Source organism: Echinops telfairi, unplaced genomic scaffold, assembly GCF_000313985.2.
Source record: "Echinops telfairi isolate 266 unplaced genomic scaffold, ASM31398v2 ScPeMD7_7469;HRSCAF=8507_1, whole genome shotgun sequence".
Taxonomy (NCBI): Eukaryota; Metazoa; Chordata; class Mammalia; order Afrosoricida; family Tenrecidae; genus Echinops; species Echinops telfairi.
The window spans coordinates 53,155,851-53,176,185 of NW_022111373.1; the positions used below are offsets into that span (position 1 = coordinate 53,155,851).

The 20,335-nt window shown below is 38.2% G+C and overlaps 1 protein-coding gene and 1 pseudogene across 2 annotated transcripts in view; both read right to left on the reverse strand.

The window, feature by feature from the left end:
• SLF1 (SMC5-SMC6 complex localization factor 1) overlaps positions 1-20,335 on the reverse strand; it is a 77,985-nt gene that overhangs the window by 3,104 nt on the left and 54,546 nt on the right. For both annotated transcript variants that reach the window (XM_045285317.1, XM_045285316.1), the window contains 6 exons: positions 16,391-16,538; positions 9,168-9,313; positions 8,166-8,329; positions 6,264-6,397; positions 4,255-4,347; positions 3,668-3,850 (listed from right to left, as the gene is read on the reverse strand). In XM_045285317.1, coding sequence (XP_045141252.1) covers positions 3,668-3,850; positions 4,255-4,347; positions 6,264-6,397; positions 8,166-8,329; positions 9,168-9,313; positions 16,391-16,538 — 868 coding nt within the window. The remainder of the gene's footprint in view (positions 1-3,667; positions 3,851-4,254; positions 4,348-6,263; positions 6,398-8,165; positions 8,330-9,167; positions 9,314-16,390; positions 16,539-20,335) is intronic.
• Positions 14,143-14,686, reverse strand: LOC101653654 (annotated as a pseudogene).

Below are 20,335 nucleotides of genomic sequence, written 5' to 3' on the forward strand. Positions count from 1 at the left end.
AAAAACCATCATTGTGTGACCACCTACCCCACAAAGACAGTGTATTTTGAGGAGCTTTCTGAAGTACCATTGTATAAATAAGGTGGAGGGAGAAGGGAAGAGGAAGAAGGCTTTTATAAAACTTTCTAAACTGTCAATTTATTTTTAAATAAGTTTCAGTGTTCTCAGGGGAGAACTGCCATTTGGAGACTGTACTCCTTTACCAGAATACTACTTTCTCCTGAGGCAGTTTCAAACTGCTGGCCTTGCAGTTAGCAACCCAGCACTCAGCTCATAACCACTATGCAACCAGGGCTCAACTGAACTAAATATTGTTCCTTTAAATTCTGCATAAGAGTCTGTCTGGGTGGCCTCCACCAGCTGCTCTGAGGGGAAAGATGAGGCTTGCTGCTCCTGTGGCAATTTAGAGCCCTGGAAATCCAAAAAAGCAGTTCTACTCTGTCCTACAGGATCCCATGGCTCAAAATCAACAAGTGGGTGAAGGGTACACTATTGGGGTGGGGTCATTAGTAAATTGTGGAATATAAAGTTGATGACCCAAAATGTAAACCTCTACTTACTTTACAATAAAAAATTGGGGGGTTGGGGGGGGGGGATGAAAGAATATTATGGATTTTTATCTTATGGTACTGCCAAGAGGAACATATAGTACCGCTCCCCCCACCCCCATGGCTGGTGGGTGAGTCTGACAATAGAAATATTTATTTCAGTTGACCCTTACTTATGGTTAACTTTTAGTACAATTAATTGATTCACAAATAGTTGTATGTTAATTGTTCTGGATCATATTCACCCAACCTAAACACATCTAATCACCTACCAAGGAAGTACTAGAGATAGATCTTAGTCCATTGGCAGTAAAGGGTGTGGCAGGGGCTAAATTATGACTCAGTATTAGATCACATGTCAAGGTACAGAAGTACTTACTACTTTGTCAGTCAAACCCTGTCATTTTTTATTCATATTGCCATTAAAAATACTCTACAGGCTATCGAAAGATATAGCATCTGCAGTCTTAAAGGCCTGAAGATAAACAAAGTGGCCATCTAGCTCAGAAGCAACAAAGCCCACATGGAAGAAGCAGACAAGCCTGTGTGATCATGAGGTGTCAATGGGATCAAGTACCAGGCATCTAAGACCCAGCATAAAATCATACCTAAGGTGAATGGGGGTGGGGTGGGGTGGGGGATGGAGTGGAGACCCAATGCCCATCTGTAGACAATTGGACATCCCCTCACAGAGGGGTCACAGGGAAGAGATGAGCCAGTCAGGATGCAGTATAGCACCAATGAAACACACAACTTTCCTCTAGTTCTTTGGTGCTTCCTTCACTCCACTATCATGACCTCAATTCTACCTTACAAATCGGATTAGATTAGAACATGTCCACTGCTATAGACAAGAGCCCGCAACACAGGGCCAACAATGAGAGCAGAGATACCAGGAGGATTAGGGGAGGGGAGGGGGAAAAAGGGTGAATTGATCACAAGGATCAACCTAGAACCCCCTCCCAGGGGGACAAAAAAATGGAAAAGTAGGTGAGGGGTGACGAAGGATGATATAAGATATGAAAAAAATAATCTATAACTTATCAAGGGTTTGAGGGAGGGCAGGAGGGTGGGGGACGGAGGGGGAAGAAATAGGGAGCTAATATCAGGGTCTCAAGTAGGAAGAGAATGCTTTGAAATGATGATGGCAGCATATGTGCAAATGTGCTTGACACACTGGATGATTGTATGGATTGTGCTAAGAGATGTAAGCGGTCCCAATAAAAGTATTAAAAAAAAAAAAAGCTCTACAGGATATATGATGACAATGAGCAGACAATCAAGGGGCTCTCTTATAACATAGACCCTACAGTCAGAGACGTAACAGATTATAGATGATAAAATGCCTAATGACAACTCTGATCAGGCATATTTAGTGGCCTGCACAACATAGATTTAATATAAATGATAAACCTTCATATACAAGGAGGCTTTCAAAAGGTTCCTAGAAAAATTATAGTATTTTAAAATTCTGTTTTCCTCATATTTTTGAGGCCCTCTCATCTGACTAATAGGTAATTTATGGAAATATTAGGTCCCTTTTCTTTGTGCTAGAATTTCGAAACAAACATTAACAAAAATATCTCAAGTTACTCCTTAAAAAAATAAACAAACCCCCAAACAAAACAAACCACAAAGCTCTGGCCAGAGGATTAAAGTAAACAAAGATTTCAAGGACATAAAAAAATTCTTAATATGATTATTCAAGATTAAATGACTCACAATACATACATAACAGTTACAATGATGGTATCAAACCATTTGTCAGGTACTCAAAAAATGACTAAGGACTTTGATAACAGTAGAAGTAGGTTCAATTCTCAGGAAATGAAACTCACCCATTTACTATTTTTTACTAAAGGTCCTAGAACCCTTCACACTGGCTGTTGGAGGCCCCTCACCAAGCAGGAGCGGAACTTCATACCATAATGGCTGTTACATCACTTTGACCATTTTGAAACAAGCCCCAATACCAGCTTGATTCAACAGATACATGGTTGAGTACAAAAATAAAAATACTCAGAAGACAGATCTTTATGGTCTACCAAACATATAACACTTAAACAAAAAGTAGAAAAAATGAAAACTACCATGGGATTATTTAACAGTGTCAGTAAAATAGACACCCTAGGCCTTTAGGGGGCAGGAGAAGATTATAAATAACCAAATACCTTATGCGACCGTGCTATACAGTCTTCTTTACATATGTATATAGTATTTTAATATAGAAAACAAAAGACATCTAAATAAAGCACATTTATTTTTATGCACAATCAAATAGCTTAAATTACAGGAAAAAATTAGGTCAGATTCTGAGTTGAAATGAGCATAAATAAAAGCAACAAGAAATGCATACATATCTTTTGTTTCTATATTATAAGCTAATCACGTTATCTCACTTTAAAAATACAAACCACATGAGTACATTTTAGGATACAATTTATATTAATCGTCTTAGTGATAAAAAAATGCCACTATAAAAGTATTTGCTGACAGAGAGAGAAAAAATGAGCAGAAAGAGCAGTAAGTAAATATTAAACTCAAGTTGCTTCCTTCACACAACCCCTGTTCAACCGTTATTACCACTGAAAAGCTTCCTACTTTAAATTAATCGCCTACAAAATGTGAATGAAAAAGAGATATTCCAAGATATCATTTTTATGGTCTATAAAAAATAACTCATAAAAAATACAATTAATCAAGTTAGCAGTTTATACAGAAAATGAAACAAAAATAAAAAATCCAAGTAATCACAATTGAGCATGTACATTCATTTATTAAAAAGCTTTTACAAATAGCTGGTTCACCAAGGCATCATATGCTTTAAATAAAAGTATTAATATTAAAAACCAACAAACTCAATTCAAAAATACATTCTCAGATAATGACTTAAATAGGCTTAATAATACAATAAATGCAGATTATGAAAAGGCTTTTATCCCTTCTAATAAAATATGCTTACATCTGGGCAGACATTTTATCCTTACTCTTTCATTAATATACAATCAAGGCATCTTTCCTTATAGATCTTAAATATAAATTGTTATCTACCTCTGAGGAATTCATCAGAGGTAAAACCGGATAATTTATCAAAACCAGTTTAGCATAAGAGCACTCACCCCCATGCTGGAGCAGCAGCTTGCCAATTTCTACATGTCCGTTTGACAGTGCATCATGCAAAGGAGTCACCCCGTCCACTTGAGTGAGCAGATCTACCTCTGGACAACGTTGCAAAATTTCCTGGACACACACTGTGTTGCCATAGTTACAAGCTTCATGCAAAGGCGTCCAGCCAGCATTGTCTAAATTAGAAATCAAGGCAAGTTTTAAAAAACAGCAGAAAAGTAGGACTTTGGACAGTAACGTACTGATAGTCTATTTCTTTTATCAGCATAATTTCTAGCTGCTTTATATATAAAAAGGATAAAAAAATACCTCCCCTATCATTCTACTTTGGAGAAAACAAAATAAACCACTGAAAACAATTTAAGCATATTTGTGTTGGAATCAAACCAAAATATGGACACCAGAAAAGGTTTCTAACAAGCTACAAATGAATATATCATGGATTTCTTGATTGCGCTATGGTGATATTTCCCAGGTAGCCTAGATAAGCTTACGTTGATTTTTCTTAATGTTGACATTTACCTATTTAATATCACTAATATTAAGACATTGCATTAGACCACAAAGATTTAGAGCTTACCTTTAACATTGATGTCTATTCCTGGTAAAGAGAGAAGAAAAATCAATTTCTCCACTTGGTTATTTATGCAAGCTCTATGCAGGGCTGTTTCTCCTGCCATAAAAAATTAATAGATTATTCCAGAGAAGACAGATATCAACTAAAGAAAATAATCAAAGAGCATGAACTAGGAGATGTGGCCCCATGCCAGAAAATTATTTATTGAGTTTTCCTTTTGACTGGTTTAAACCTCTCTTGTATTTAAAAAAAAAAAAGGAGGGTGGGTGGAATGGGGGTGGGGGGCGGGAACTTCTCCAATCCAAGAGCTTCTGTTCTATCAGCAATTCAGAAATGAGACTTTACTGCAAAAGGTTTAGCACAGGCATTGTCTCCCCTGGTTCAGGGTTTACAGCTTCAATCCCACGATAAAACCCCCAAATGATCAGAGAACACCAAAAATACTGGGTTTTAGAGCAATAAAAGTTTCGAGTGCAATTGCCCTCTCTTAAATTTATTCATGAACCTACGTTAAATGTATGGCTCTTTTTTACGCAGCATTTATAGCTTAATTCAAATGAATGTTTCTGGCTAAGCACGAGTGCTTCTACACACTCAAGTATAATTCAGAACTTCAAATCCATTAACAGATGGTTTGCTGCTTCTCAATAGGCTGTCTGGCTTGACTACAGCAGCACAGAGAGGGAGAAATGAAGGAATCTTAATATAAACACACACACACATACACACAGAAAAATTCTAGTACCATTTAAAGCTGAGCAGGGTGACAAATACAATGGAAAGGTTTTAAGGTCTGCTCTTTCTAGGAAGAATGCAATTAGTGCATGGTAGCTAAAATTTAGCCCATAACTCTGTTATAACCAAAAGTAATAAAATAGAAGTATTGATTTGATGATATGGGGCATTAAAAAACTTCTAATACATTGCTTAGGAAACAAATGAGATACTGAATCATATTCTTTCTTGCTATAAAATACTAAGTAACATACATTGCAGTATTTGGTTTTACTGAATATCTCTGTAACTTCTACCACGATGTTTCTTTTGCATGTAAAGAAACACACTTGAAGTTGCTCTAGACTATTTCTCAATTCTCTCCCTCCTCCCAGTCCCTTCTGCTAGTCAGCCTAAAGTCATTCATATTCATTTTACATTCTGAAGCAACAAAACAAAGAAAAAGGATACAGATTTGTAAAGTTAATATCCGAGTTCTCACCTAATCCATTATTCACATTTTGAGCAGAACTTGTACTGTGCAATTATGAACTTACATCATGCTGAACTATTAAGACCTCTGTGACACGACTTCCATGAGCGTCATCATAATGGTGAGCATATGTGTTTTACGAACACAATTCAGCTCCCACACAAAAGAGACTCAGGAGTTTACCCTGGCTAGGTACTTTTGTGCTTGTGAACTGAGAGGTTATCTAAGTGGAAAAGGTGCCAGAGTGAATTAATACAACACTATTCTGGTTTATTTATCCTTTAGGTACTTAGGTTCCAGTACGGTTAGAAGCAAAAGCCAAACACATTTCAGAGTCTGGGCTCAGTGCCTGGAAGAAAAGAGTCCATATGCTTAACACAGCTATGCAACATGACCTACTCCCCACTCTTTGTTCACAAAATGTCTAGGGCTGAAAGGGATGAAGACTGAATTATACTTTCAAATCAGAAGGCACTGATTCTAGGCAGCACAGGTTGACATGGATTAGAAATGTAAGGCGGGCAAGTCTAGAGTGAGCTCAACACATGCTACACATGGGGCCGAGTATTTGGAGAGGTATAGAGAGAAAGTGCAGGGGAAACTCTATTACTGTGTGTATTAAATGGCTATTTTCTTTGTGTTAGCAGCAATTCAAGAAAATAATATGCTATCCAAAAATATATTCCCTGGACCTAGTCCAATATTTAAGTTCAAGTATTCATCAGGGCAAGTACATTCAAGTTGCAAGTATTGACTACAACCACAGAAAGTGCTTAGCATAAATCAATTTAAAGACTTGGAATACCTTTTAGATTAGTCTTGTGAAAATTCATCTTTGTAACTAAAGAGGGGCAATTCTCCTTAGAATATGACAATTCTCCTTCTGACTTCTTTTTCAATCTTTTTAATGATGAGGAACATTTAGTAAGATTCCGCTCTCTGAAAGGAAACAAAGACATAATGAAGGCTTGTTTTTGCAACAAGGCATGCCAGCATGCATTAGAAGGTGAAGGGCATTTTGGGTTTTTTTAAAACCTAATCTTCATTTGAGAAACCCTGGTGGCATAGTGGTTATGCATTTGACTGCGATCTTTAAGGTCAGCAGTTCAAAATCATCAGCCATTCCATGGGAGAAAGGCGGGGCTTTCTATCTCCCATAAACAGTTACAGCCTTAGAAATTCAAGGGACAGTTCTACCCTGTCCTGCAGGGTTGTTGTATGTCAGCATTGACTGCATGGTTGTGAATTAGAGTGTCCAAACCATCTTAATTATTCATAGTCTGTCATGCAATGCTTTCTATTTTTAAATACATTCCAACTGATAGAAACAAATATATTCCAACTGATTAAAAAAATATATAATGAATTAGTTTTCATTTTATTAAGCCTCATACCCATAACTACCAGTGAAGTTCCTGCACATGAATAACTAAGTAAAGAGAAGAAGAGAGTGAAAAGCTAAGAGCAGGATGCAGACTTTTACTCTCCATTCTTATTCTTACCTTATTCTCTTCTTCCCTCTCAGAACTCAGGCTTTCTAAGCTTAATAGATCAGTTTAAAAAAAAATTTTAAACTATTTTATTGGCACATAATCCACATATCATACAATTTAATAGTTTAACCATATCAAGAAGGGTTGTGCAATCATTACCACAATACATTTTAGAACATTTTCTTCTTTCTTGTACTCATTGTTTTTAGCCCCCCATTTCCCCCAATCTCCCCTGCCATATCCTCAAGAAACCATCAATCCAGTCAGCCATACAAAAGTAAACAACAACAAAACTAAGAATAGGAACAAAATAAGACAGAGGAAAAACCTCAACTGAAAAGCAAGAGAAAATATTAAAAACTATGACATATTTAAAACGAGCCAAAGGGAGATCGATCCAATGGTAAGGTGTTCAATTTTAACCTAACTGCACCTGCAGCAATCCACTCTCCAATGCACTCTGCATGACAGCAAGGCTCGTCACACCCCGAGTCTCAGGTCAGGGGGGCTCACTGGAGAAATCCATGTGTATTTCTCGTACACTTAAAAAAGAAGTGGTGTTTTGCCATTTTCTGAAGATAGAGTGGCTCAGAAGAAATGCTGAAACAACTTTTAATGGGTAAAAAAGGAGATCAAATGATGATATTACATTTCCCTCCCCTCAAAACTGGCTTATTAGGAGCTAAACCAGAATTCAGAGGAAGCTCCTCATCTGGGGAAGTTAGTAGAACAGTTTAAATAAAGTATCTAACACAACTTCAAGGGGCCCTGGTGGAGTAGTGGTTACACAGTGGGCTGCTAACCACAAGATTAGCAGCTGGAATGCACCAGCTGCTATGGGAGAAAGATTTGGCTTTCTACTCTTGCATGGTAAAAAATGGACATTTGCCATTCTAACCATTTGTAAGAGTACAATTCAGTATCTTTAATTTCATTAGCCACAGTGTGCACCTATCACCATTATTCAAGTAAAGCACTAACTTGACGAAGGGTTTTACTTCTTTGGGGAAACACTTAACTTGAATAGACAAAGTATTTTTCTTGTATTGTAGAATGAGAAAACATTGCTTGTGCATACTGACAGTCTAAACTGGGTTGTCTGCTAATCTGTGTAACTGATAGACAGCATCACAAATGACCATGAAGCTTTTAAAACATGTACCAGAAAAAAGAGCTTTACTCCAAAGCACAGTTGGTATATAAGCACCACTTACGCTAACTCCGGCACTCCTTCAACTTGTTTCTGTATAGCACCATTCAGCATCAGCAAGGCCCTCGGAGATTCAATGCGAGGCCGCTGTCCTACTTTCCTTGGTACCTGCATCTTTCCAACTCCATGCATACCAGTTTTCCCCAATGCTGGCAAATAGGAATATACCTGTTGCAAAATAATATTATATTGCTTTCTCAACTACAGAGATCTAGGAAGCAGGAAAAAGATATTATTTTATACATATCATCATTTTGAATTCGATCATATTTTCTCAGTTGTGTCCTTATAGTTGCCATTCTACATAAATGTGAAGAATTATACCATTAAATCAAGATCACAGGCAGGGGCATCTTTAAATCCATAATTTTTTCTAATTCTATTTCAATGCAGTACAGCATTTTGAAATTAATTTTAGGACCAGCTTATGATTCTTTTGCATAGTCTTTTATAGAAGAACATCTAACATAGGTGCAACTGGTATCTGTCATTTCTATTTGATAATGCATTTTTTCAACAAGAGAAAACAAGCATGGAAATACAAGTAGTCTCGAAAGTGCAGAAGCCTTAAAGGCAAGAACTGTTATTAAAAAAAAAAAAAAAAATTCTGAACCTGACCAATAAACAAGTGAATTTCTCATTTGTTGAAGAATTCGTTGGAGCTTTTTTTTTTTTTTTTTTGGCACCGCGCCCCCTCCCCTCCCCTCGTTGGAGCTTTAAAACATTCAAAATCACAATCTTACACACTATTGCAAGTGATGATGAAACAAGGTTTTTGTACTATTTTTTTTTATGATGAATCCTTAATTATTGCCAAATTAAATTAAATTAAAACTTTTCACTAATTATGCCATCCCTGATGTAAAAAAGTTACAAGGTCTTATGGGGGTTTAAAAGATCTAATAATAAATGTCCTATATTAAAAATTGAGTAAGAACATTTACAAAACTTAATTTCCACACTCACTTGATAGAAATAAAAAGCACTAGAATACAGAGGCGTTTACCATTTTCTGAAGCGAGAGGGGCTCAGAAGCAATGCTGATGGAGCTCTGTATGCACAGCTTCTTGAAGACCGCCTCTGCCACAAACATTTGCAGCCAGGAGGAGGAAAATGAACAGATGAAGACTTCTAATTCCTGTGAAGAAAAGTCTGTAGAAACAAGAGAAACAACTACAGTTATTACATCCTATACCATTTCTTTCTAGAGACCATTTTTCCTCAGTGGATTTGATTTATTCAATTGACAATTCATATACAAATAAGAGGAGCTCTGGTAGGTAATGGTTACGTGGTGGGCTACTACCCGTAAGGCTAGCAGTCCGAGAAGCACCAGCCTCTGTGTGGTCAAAAGACAAGGCTTTATATTCCTGTAAGGAGTTACGGTCTGGGAAACCCACGGGGCAGTCCTATCTACTCTGTCTTTATAGGGTTGCTATCAGTTGGAATTGACTCAATGGCACTGAGTTTGGGTTTTGGCTTTATACAAATAAGTTATCCACATAATCTTAAACAACAACAATAAACACAATTATTTTTATTTCTTGTCTTTCAAGAGAAAATCCCTCTTTTAAATGCTCTCACATTTGAAAATAATTGCTTTTCATTAATGAAAATATAAGCCTTAAAATGGCTACATATGGTATAGCTAAATAGGAATAAACAAATATAAATAGAATTTTAACACTCACTATGCTTGCCATTTTGTTAAAGATCTCTTACAAGAGAGTTACTCCTTTGGAAAACCAGTACTTCGTTTTTAAGTGAGCACTGAAATATTTCACTTGCAATGATCAGTCTGGAACTGAAGGGAAGGAAGAAGTTAGAAACCCTCTTCTGACTGCACCTTTGAATCTGATCACTGCAGTGGATGGAGAAAGCCACACAGAGAAAAATAAAGCTATAGTGTCTGTATGATTTCCTTAGAAGTCTGTACCCATTCTACAATCGAGAGGAGTTATAATTTTAAATGAAAAACAACAGCAGAAACCTCACCAAATGCCTCAAATACCTTCCTTTCAGAAAGCTTAAGAACCCCAGTAACATAGAACTGCACATCATGTAAACTGAAAGTGGTTAAAGAGTGGACCAACTCTTTCCCAAGTAATGTAGGCAATGTTATGAACCTTATGTTAATATTCAGTATAGGTTATTAAATAAGCTAAAACTAAAAAAAAAAAACACAACAAAAAACCAAAATAGAAAGTTTTGATATACAAGAAGGTGGATTAGAGGGAATAAAGAACCAAAAAGCCCATAAAAATAGCAAAATGAAGATAATAAATGACAGAAAAGAATTTTAAAAATGTTTAATTCACCAGATTAGATGAAAATGTAAGAGCAATGATTGTTATAATTTTCACATATAGTAACATGCCCACATAAGGCACACATACAATATATATAGCTTACACATGAGTTATTGCACCACAGTGCTTCACACTTTGCAAGAGCCCATAGAGCGCATTCTATCCATAACACTCTTGCAGACAGATCTCCCTAGTTAGAGGCAGAGTTCTTAGAGATTTTGGGGATTGCAGGTGGTGCAGTGGGTTACATGTTGAGCTGCAAGGTCAACAGTTTTCCTGGAGAGAAAAATGAGGTTTTCTTTCTTGTAAAGACTTATAGCTTCAGAAACCCAAAGAGGCAGTTCTATTCTGTCCTATAAGGTCGCTATAAGTCGACAGTTCCAAACCAGCAGTAGTCTGAAACCAAAGGGAGAAAGACTGGGTTTTCTACTTTAGTAAAGTCAGTTTGGAAACCCACAAGGGGGCGCTGTGAGTCAGCACTGTGGCAGTGAGTTTGGTTTTTTTGGTTTGAGGGTCTCGGGTGACAATGGTCCAAGCCACAAGCCATCATGGGGCTGGTGGGGAACTGGGCAGCATTTCATTCATAGGTTGTCATGTGGACAAGACTCAAAGACAGCTAACAGAGAAGAGACACTTTCGGTTTTCTCAATTGGTGAGGGAAAGCGCTATTGTATCTAGTTGGAAAGGTTAGGGATGCTAGTAAACATCCTTCCATGCACAGGACAGCCCTCTCAGCAAAACCTTACAGCTCAAAATATAAACAGCGTCCAGAAGATGAACTTTATTATGGCCACGCTTCCTCTTGATGTACTATTAGCAATGCACCAGAAGTTGACTCCGTTCTAAGTTCTGCTAACTGATGTGTCTTCTGGTTGGGACATCCCTCTGACTTGCCTACCTTTTACTTATCCTTTGTTTTCTAAGAAACCCAATAAAAACTAGGTTCTCCGCTCTCTCATAACACCTAATTTTTCTCACTACAACACCTAGCACTTCCCATCATTTTAAAGATGATGTATTTATATAAATTCATCTTCTGTCTCTCGCACTAAAAGCTCCTAAGGCCAAAGACGGTATTTTGTTTTCTCTCTCCACTATATATGAAAGGGATAGAAACATTCTGACTGAGGTGTGATAAAAATATATACTCATAGAAGAAGTTCATATAAATCTGAAAAGGCATTAAGATAGTTGATAGAGAAGTCTGAAGGAATTAAACAGAAAAATAAAAGCGATTAAAGGGCTGGAATAGTTGGAAAACTATGGCTGCATTGCTATGAGTAAAATTTTAGTGGGTGAAGTCATGCACATTGGTGTACATTTTGTGTGTGGCTGCCTTCTCACGACAAAGGCACAACTGAGCCGCTGGGGCAGTCCTTTACAACCCAAATGATTCACTATTGGACACTTTACAGAAAAAAAACAAACTAAAAACAGCAGCCCACGAGACCATTATAACAGGAATTCTAAAGAAGTATGAAAAAATACGTTTTATATAGTTTGACCTTAAAATACATAAGATCTAAGAAAACTTTCTTTTGTGTGTCTATCCAAAGTGGTTAGAAACAGAAGAGAAAGCCATTTATGTGGGACAGGTGAACAGGAGAGCTGATGGAAGGAGAGAGCATTTTACTTACCTCCTCCTTAATATTCTACAAAACCAATTCTACTTAACTGAAATGAACCGCAAAGATGAATCTGAGTACATCGATGCCTCATTTATCAACTGTCCAGCTACCTGGCATTTACAGCAACAGTGAAACATCTACGTTCCAACTATTTTGTGCACTGACCTGGATTTCCCTCCCAAGTCCAGCCACTCCTGGAGCCACCCATGTTTGTGAGGCTTGCAGCTCAGGCAGCCAGCCCTAGAAGGGCTCCCGCTGGTCCCATGCCCACTGCCAGAGCTATGGTAGCAGCTGTTCAGGAGAAAGTTGACTGAGATGGCTTTTGAGGGAAACCCTTCAGCGATGAGGCTGCAAGTGGCTCGAGGGTCTAGGCGGGTCTAGTAGGGGAGGTTGTTGCTGTAGTTCCCTTCTATACTCAAGTGCTCAGGAGAGACCCAGTAATGCAGTGGGAGAGTGCTAGGGGTAATTCAAGGTCTGGAGGCTGCAGCAGAAGCCAGACTACTCCTCCTCTGCTAACTGGGCTGCTGAGCTCCTCCTCCGCTTTGAATTCCAGATGCTGCAAATCAGGTTCCCTGGAACACCAGCCCCAACAGCATAATCTTGGGGCTCAGAGCAGTGTTGATGGGAACACAGTAGTCCTGGGGCCCAGGGCTACTTCTGTATAGGCTGCTTCCGTGTCCTCCTTTCCTCACATAATGACCTAATCTTTGGACCCCCAACTGTGCCAATAAGTGAGGAAGGGGTAGACTGTCACCATGTGAATTTTGCACGTTTAAACTAGGAAAACCCAAAATATCCAATTTGCCATAGATGAGAGAAGAGGACCAAAATCTTGAACTGGATGTTAAATAATGACCAAATTTTAACATCTTTGCTAATGACTTAGGATAAATAAATAAATATCGTAATTGTGTTGGACAACAATTTGAAAAATTTTTTAAAAGAAAAAAGGGAATATCCACAGAAAAAAAAGACCCCCCAAAAGTGCTTTAAACAATAACTTACAAATTTCTTCATTAATATATTGCTAAGAAGGGCATTAATAGACTTGGTTCTAAAGTATAGTGTTCTACCAACTCTTTAATATTAGTTACAGAAAAGTTATTGCCCTCTTACAGATAAATTACTCACTTGATTTCTCTCTCTTGACAAGCCTTAAAAATCAAGCTGTATTAAGAACAAGAAACTATTAAGAAGATATTAGATTGAACGATTTTTAGAAATATATGTTGACATGTAAAGACTGCTTATCCATGGAATAATTTGAAGCCTAAGGAAACCAGTGGTGCCTGTAAAGGAGGGGTTGGGGTGTGGTGTGGTGTGGTGGTGGTGGCTGAAAGTGTTAAGTGAAGGGTGAGACCTACTTCCAAGCAGGGATATAATTTAATCTAATCTGGATTTTTAAATATTAGTGATCAAATACAGACCCTGGGGAGCAAAGCTACCACTCAGTTTGTAGAGGACTGTAACAGTAACATTAAGGTCTAGTTTTAGCCCAATCAGTCAGGTTCAAACTTCCTGGGTTTAAACTTGCTGTTTAAAAACGGAGAACTACAACTGTGCCCTGCTTTAAAGTAAGGGCTATTCAGAAAATGTGTAAAGAAAGTACGCCCACTGGTGTATGACATGCAGTGTTGTCGATAGTTGTCACTGAACAGATTCTGACTCCTGGTGACCCAATGTCCAGAGAGCTGTTCTAGAGGGTTCTGAAGGAGCTGATCATTCAGAAGCGCATCACTAGGCCTGTTTTCCAAGGCACCTGTAGGTGGGTTCAAACTACCAATCAATCATTTGGCTGGGTCTTTCCTGGGAAAGAGAAAGTAGGGGCAATACTGAAAGAGTAGATTATATGATTTAGCTGTGATAGATTATATTAAATTATTGTTAACAGGGTTAACCAAATATCATCCTGCTGGATATAAAATGGCCATGTCAGAAGCAGAGGGGGGAGGAGTTAGGGGAGAGGGTCAAGGGCCAGGAGGGTCAGCTGGGATCCCAATACTGATTTTACTCTGGCTGGAGGTGGGCAGGAAGGAGACACAGCTCAAATACTGAGGAGCCAGAAAAAGGGGAAGATGGTGAGAAATAGGAAGAGGGAATCCTGCCAGCTGGAGGCCGGGTGGCCTTGTCCCAGATCCACACCTGTACCTTGATGGAAAGGCTCATGGGTGTTAAAGATGGTGGTGAAGAAGCCAAATGGAAAAGCACCAACACTGAATGAGAAGTGAAAGCCCCCAGTATCACCAAATGGCTGGAACCCCCCCATCTGCTCTCAGGAGCAGGTCGCTGGCCCTGGGGCGGGGTGGGGTTTTCAATCTGGGATCCTGGGGCTTCTGGCTCCCTCGCCCATAAAGTGGGACCACCTTCTCTCTGCTGATCCCAGTTTTGCATACTAGGCACTCTTGCCGCTGAGGACGTGTCTCCAGCCACTTATGAAGACAGGGCCAACGGTACAAGTGGCCACACATGCTGACCACAGTTTCCCGAGCAGTCTCCAGACATATGTCACATTTGAAGGTTGCCCCAGCCCCGCCGTGCTCTAGATTTGGCCCTTCGGGGGCCCTGCCCTCCTCCTCCACAGAGGCCATGACTGGTTCTAGTTTGCCCCCATGGACCCCTTCAATGAGAAAGAGATTTTTAAAAAGCATAAAATGAAAAAAGAAAAAAAAGGAAGGAGAAAGAGACTGAAATCTTTCCTAAATTGGCAATGGAGGTTTAAGCTGCAGACAAGGTCTTACAGAGAATTCTCTCAGTGTAAAGCCCCAAAAGAGTTGGTAGACATATTGATCAAGCCTCCAGGGAATCGCCCCTGGCCACAGTCCAGGGACGTGAATAGCCTTGCTCTGGACAGAAAGCTGTGTAAAGTCAAATGTGGGAGAAGCAGTTAGGTTAAAATGTAACACTTTATTATTTGATCTCCCTTTTGACCTATATTAAAGCTGTTTCAGCTTTCAAAACTAAAATTTTTTTCCAAATGGGAATTTTCCGGTTTGGCAATGGTGGTGGGGTTAATTAATAATTGGTTGGGGTATGGAAGAACTTCCGGTTAAGAAAACCAAGAAAAAAAAAACCAAAAAAAAAAAAAACGGAATTAAAAATAACAAAGGGCAAGGCAATGGAAGCTGGGGGGGAAAGAAGCAAAAAAAAACAAGAAGAAAAGAAAAAAGGTCCGAAAAAGAATGGGGGAAGCCAAAAAACCCAATAAAAAAAATGAGTTGGGTAGAACTCTTCATGAGCTGAGCCCTGTGAAAATGAACACTGCCATCACACTGCGTCAATAACATTGCGCCCTCAGTTATTTCAGAGGAAGCTTTAAGGTTAGAGCAGATAATGGTAGAAGGAAGAAGTGAAATTGATACATCAAGAAGTCACTTTTGTTTCACTCTTACTCATTTATTGTTAGACATCTGATTCAAAGGGGAAAAATATAAGCAGTTTCTTAAGTTATGATAAAAAAGATAAATTCCAGCATGAAGTATCAAGGGAATATGCTTTGACCAGTTATACAACCTAAAATAATGCAAGGCTTTACTACAGATTCAGTATTTGGAGTCAGGATTTCTGTTTTTAATATGGTTAGGTATCCATACAGGAAGAGATCAAGAGATTGTTCATATTTTATCAACTGAGATTTGAATCTGATAATGCTTTCCATTCAATTTTAATGATTAGAAATATTAAAGGTATTAAAAACAGTTTTAACCATGTGAGATTCTAAAGTAGTATCCATTAAAAGTACAATTTTCTCACCAATAAAAACATAAACTGATTTTAAATTTATGTAATTGCATTTTTATTTGGTTAGGCTGGCTTAGTGAACGTTTAAATGATAGGATTAAGAAAAGCATATTAATATTATCTAAAATCTAAACCACTTGTTTTCAAAATATATTTTTACAAGTTAACAAATTTTCCATTTTGATGAAATCACCAAAATAGTATCTTAAAATAATAAATAATGATGGAGGGAAGGTTCACACATGTTTACAGCAAAATTCAGTTACAAAATTACATATACACTGCTCAACTACATAAATATCCTTAGGAATATCAAAAAGAAATATATTTTTAAAGAGTGGTAGTTTCCAGAGAGAAATGATTATGGGAAGTGTCTATAATCTTCCTCTTTGTTATTTTTATGAATACTCTATGCATGCACACACAGAATTTTATAAAACTATTTTAAGGAAAGCTACATATGAACATGTGTTAAAAATTACAGACAGCCTAAGAAACCCCAGACCAATTTCTGGAACGGGTCTAAAAAAGCATAGCAATGCAACCACACTTACCATCGCATGAAAGGGAAACGTAACTTCCTAAGTCATCAGACATGTGTCGCATCACATTTCTACCCATCTTAAGGCCAAGGAAGATCCAATAATCTACTGCTGCTCCAAGAATTCCAGTCAACAAATAAGCTAGCTCATGCTTGAAGACCTAGCGTTAAGAGTGGAAAGATATTATTAATATTTCTATCAGTGTTTTATTTGAATACCTATTGAGAGGCAAAACTTAGCTCTTGAAAAATACAGGGTGACAAAATACCCATTAATAAACTATCAAGGGCTCATGCGGGAGGGGGGAGCGGGGAGGGAGGGGAAAAATGAGGACCTAATGTCGGGGGTTTAAATGGAGAGAAAATGTTTTGAGAAACGATGTAGAAATGCGCTTTACACAATTGATGTGTGTATGGATTGCGATAACAGTTGTATAAGCACCTAATAAAATGTTAAAAAAAAAAAAAAAGAAGAAAAATACAGGGTATCCTAATGTTAGAAGGTATGGTTAAGGGGTCTAGCAAACTAAACCACATTTTATTTTCCTCTTGTGCACAGATGCACACTGGCACTCTTTCTCTACACCCCACCCCCTAAAATAAAATAGTTACTAAAATTTCCAGAGACTTCTATATAGGTAGCTTAAATATAACTTTTATCTAATTTTTATCCAATGGTGTCGACACAAGTGATTTAGTCACGTAATTCCATTAAAACAATGAGAAATTCTTGGCTTCTGTGGATTTCTCTTGGGATTTCTGTCACTAAGAACAACATATGGACAGAAACTGAGATATATTTGGTCACCAATGCTGTTTATGAACATAAAATTAAAACTTAAATTTCTCTAAACAGGCACTTTCCAGAAAAAAGACTTGGGAAACACAGCGACTAAAAGCTCTGGAAAATAAGAAGGTCCATTTGTTGTAAAGAAATAGATTGATTCAAATCTTAAGTATTAAATTATATCAATACTTTTTATCTAATCTAGAGACCACTGTTGAAAACAGTATGAATATTGCTTTATCACTTCTACACTTAATATTATTACATTCCTGTAAGAGCTCTAACATAAAGCCAAAACTCACTGCCATGCAGTCAATCCAACTTACAGCAATCTGATGGGGCAAAGCACTGTCCCACTTGGGTTTCAAGGTATAATTCTTTATGGAAGCAAATGGTCACATCTTCAAACCACTGGCCTTTCAGTGAGCAGCTGAGCTCATAACACGGAGCCACAAGGGCCCCTGGATTAGAAATGTAGCAAGGCATAAAAACCTTACTTACTTACAATAAGTGTGCTTCATGCTAATGTTTAAAAACATTTTCCTAATCTATAAAATTTAGGATAAACTATAAAGATGAAGAGGTGTAAACATAATATTTTAAAACACCTTCAATTTAAATGCAAACATTTTTCACAATGACATTAAAACTACTTGAGATTCCTATATTGGTATTTGTTGTGTAGGCATGTTGAATGCATGAAAAAAATCACGGAATTAACAGTTGGGTAAAAGGCATGTGAAAGGGTTTTAAAAAATGTACAGCCTCTGAATGATTATAGGTACTAAGTTCTGCCATTACACTCTGCCCAAGAAGGGACTGGAGGAATACTGGTAGAGGAGTTGGGCTGCCAACCCCACGCCAGCAAGTCAAACCACTAGCCAATGAATGGGAGAAAGATGAGACTTTCTACTCCCATAAAGAGCCCCAAATAAAATGATTTAAAAAAAAAAAAAAGACTTACCGTCTTGGAAACCCACAAGGGCAGTTCTATTCTGTCCTATAGGGTTGCTATGCATTAGAATCGACTTGATGGCATTGGCATTGATTTTCTTGGTTTTAGGATGGGACTCACTCACTCACTCATTTACTCATTTAGTTAATTGTGCCAACCTGGCCGATAATCACATGTGGGTCTAATTGAAAGGCAGAGGGATAAATGGGTGGTGAGCCTCGCCTTTCTAGTTCTCGGGTCTCGTTTTGTGATGGTTGCACCGGGTGCAGCTGCTTTAGCAGTTCCCTGCTTCAGCTTGCAAGACTGACTTCCTATAAGACATCCCCAAGGAGAAGCTACATGGACCTATCCCGATGCAGCCCTGGGTGCTGGAGCAGCCATGTGGAGACCCCTGCTAGTGCTGAGATGCTTGTTCATTCACTGACTCAGCTTTCCTCCTAAGTCGGCATCATTGCCTCTGTTTTGTGAGGTGGAGGACTTTGTGGACTGGTGTTGGGTTAATGGGTTAATGTTGGACTTGTGGGCTTGGGCAGCACTGGGTTGGGATGTTTTTGCGATGCACATTTTCTTTACATAAAACTCTCTTATACATGAGTTGCTATGGATTTGTTTCTCCAAAGTACCTAGACTAACACACCCACTCACTGCCAAAGAGTTGACTCTGACCCATTGTGAACCCATTGGCCCTATTAGTTTCTGAACTGTAACTCTTTACTTGAGTAGAAAGCCTCATCTTTCTCCCAAGGAGAAGCTGGTGGTTTTGAAGTGCTGACCAGTAAGTAACAGAAAAATCCCTAGCACTCAGAATACCCAGGGACTACTGAATTTGTTTTACTTGCCCTTAGACAACAAGATTCTGATAGGCATATCTATAGTGTTTCATGAAAACATTATTACTTGTAATAAAAAGATATTAGTTAAATGGTTTTAAAATTGAAGTTTTGATGTGTCATTTGTTGAACAAACAAAGGAAAAGGGCAAAATAGCATATACATGAAATCGAGTGAATAAGGGTTTATCAATTAAAACTGCAGTTATGGTCAGTAGCATGCATACAGCCCCATTGCATTCTGGGACAGCAAATTACAATATGGCAGGGATAGACTTTCAAAACTGGGAGACATCCCAAAGTGCCGGACTGAAGGGATTTTACCATATATACTCGTGTTTAAACGGAATTTTTCAGTACATTTTAAATGCAGTTTTTATGGTAAAATTAGGTGCATCGGTTGATATTCGGGTAGGCTTATACACGAATATATACATGGTAAATCTATTTTGGAAGAACTATATCAGAATGCCTCTGGTATTTAGGCTATTGGTTTAGGGAAGCACTGCACTTCCTCTATTACCAAGGGTCATGATACAGAACCTTGCCTACAACCTGATGCTGCTAGGTCAGGATTCATAGGTGAGCTTTATTACTATTCCCTCTCCTGCCTGTCTTGACTACAGTTTATATCTTTCAATTACAGCTGTATGACATGTGAAGTTAGCAGCATAACTGGACATTTCAACAAGTTGAGAAAGCACCAATCGCCCCCACCCCCACCCCCTACAAGATGGGTGGTGGTGGGAGTGGTGGAGCTAGGAATCTAGCTAACCAGAATTGACAGTCGTAACTACCAAAAAACTCTGCAGGAAGCCAACTCACCTTTTTGTAAGGCCAAATGTAAATGATCAGTATGTGCAAGTTAAAGGGAAGTCCCCTGACAGCCACAGTCATGGCTCAATTTGTCAAGGAAACATAAAATCAGTATAGTGAAAACTTATATTTAAGCTAAGGAAGAAAAAATTAAGCCTTTCACTGTGAATTGGGTCAGAGTATATAGAGCAAATCACTTTCCATTCTACAATTCAGACACATTGTTTCATGACATTGATTGCAAGCCATATATATAAAAATCATTTTATTGGCAGCTCTTACAACTCTTATCATAATCCATACATACATCTATTGTGTCAAGCACATTTGTACATTTGTTGCCATCATCATTCTCAAAACATTTGCTTTCTACTTGAGCCCTTGATATCAGCTCATTTTTCCCCCTCCCTCATGAACCCCTGATAATTTATAAATTATTATTTTTTTGTCATATCTTACACTGTCTGATGTCTTCTTTCACCCACTTTTCTATTGTCCATCCCCCAGGGAGGAGATTATATGTAGACCCTTGTAATCGGTTCCCCCTTTCTAACCCACCTTCCCGGTATCA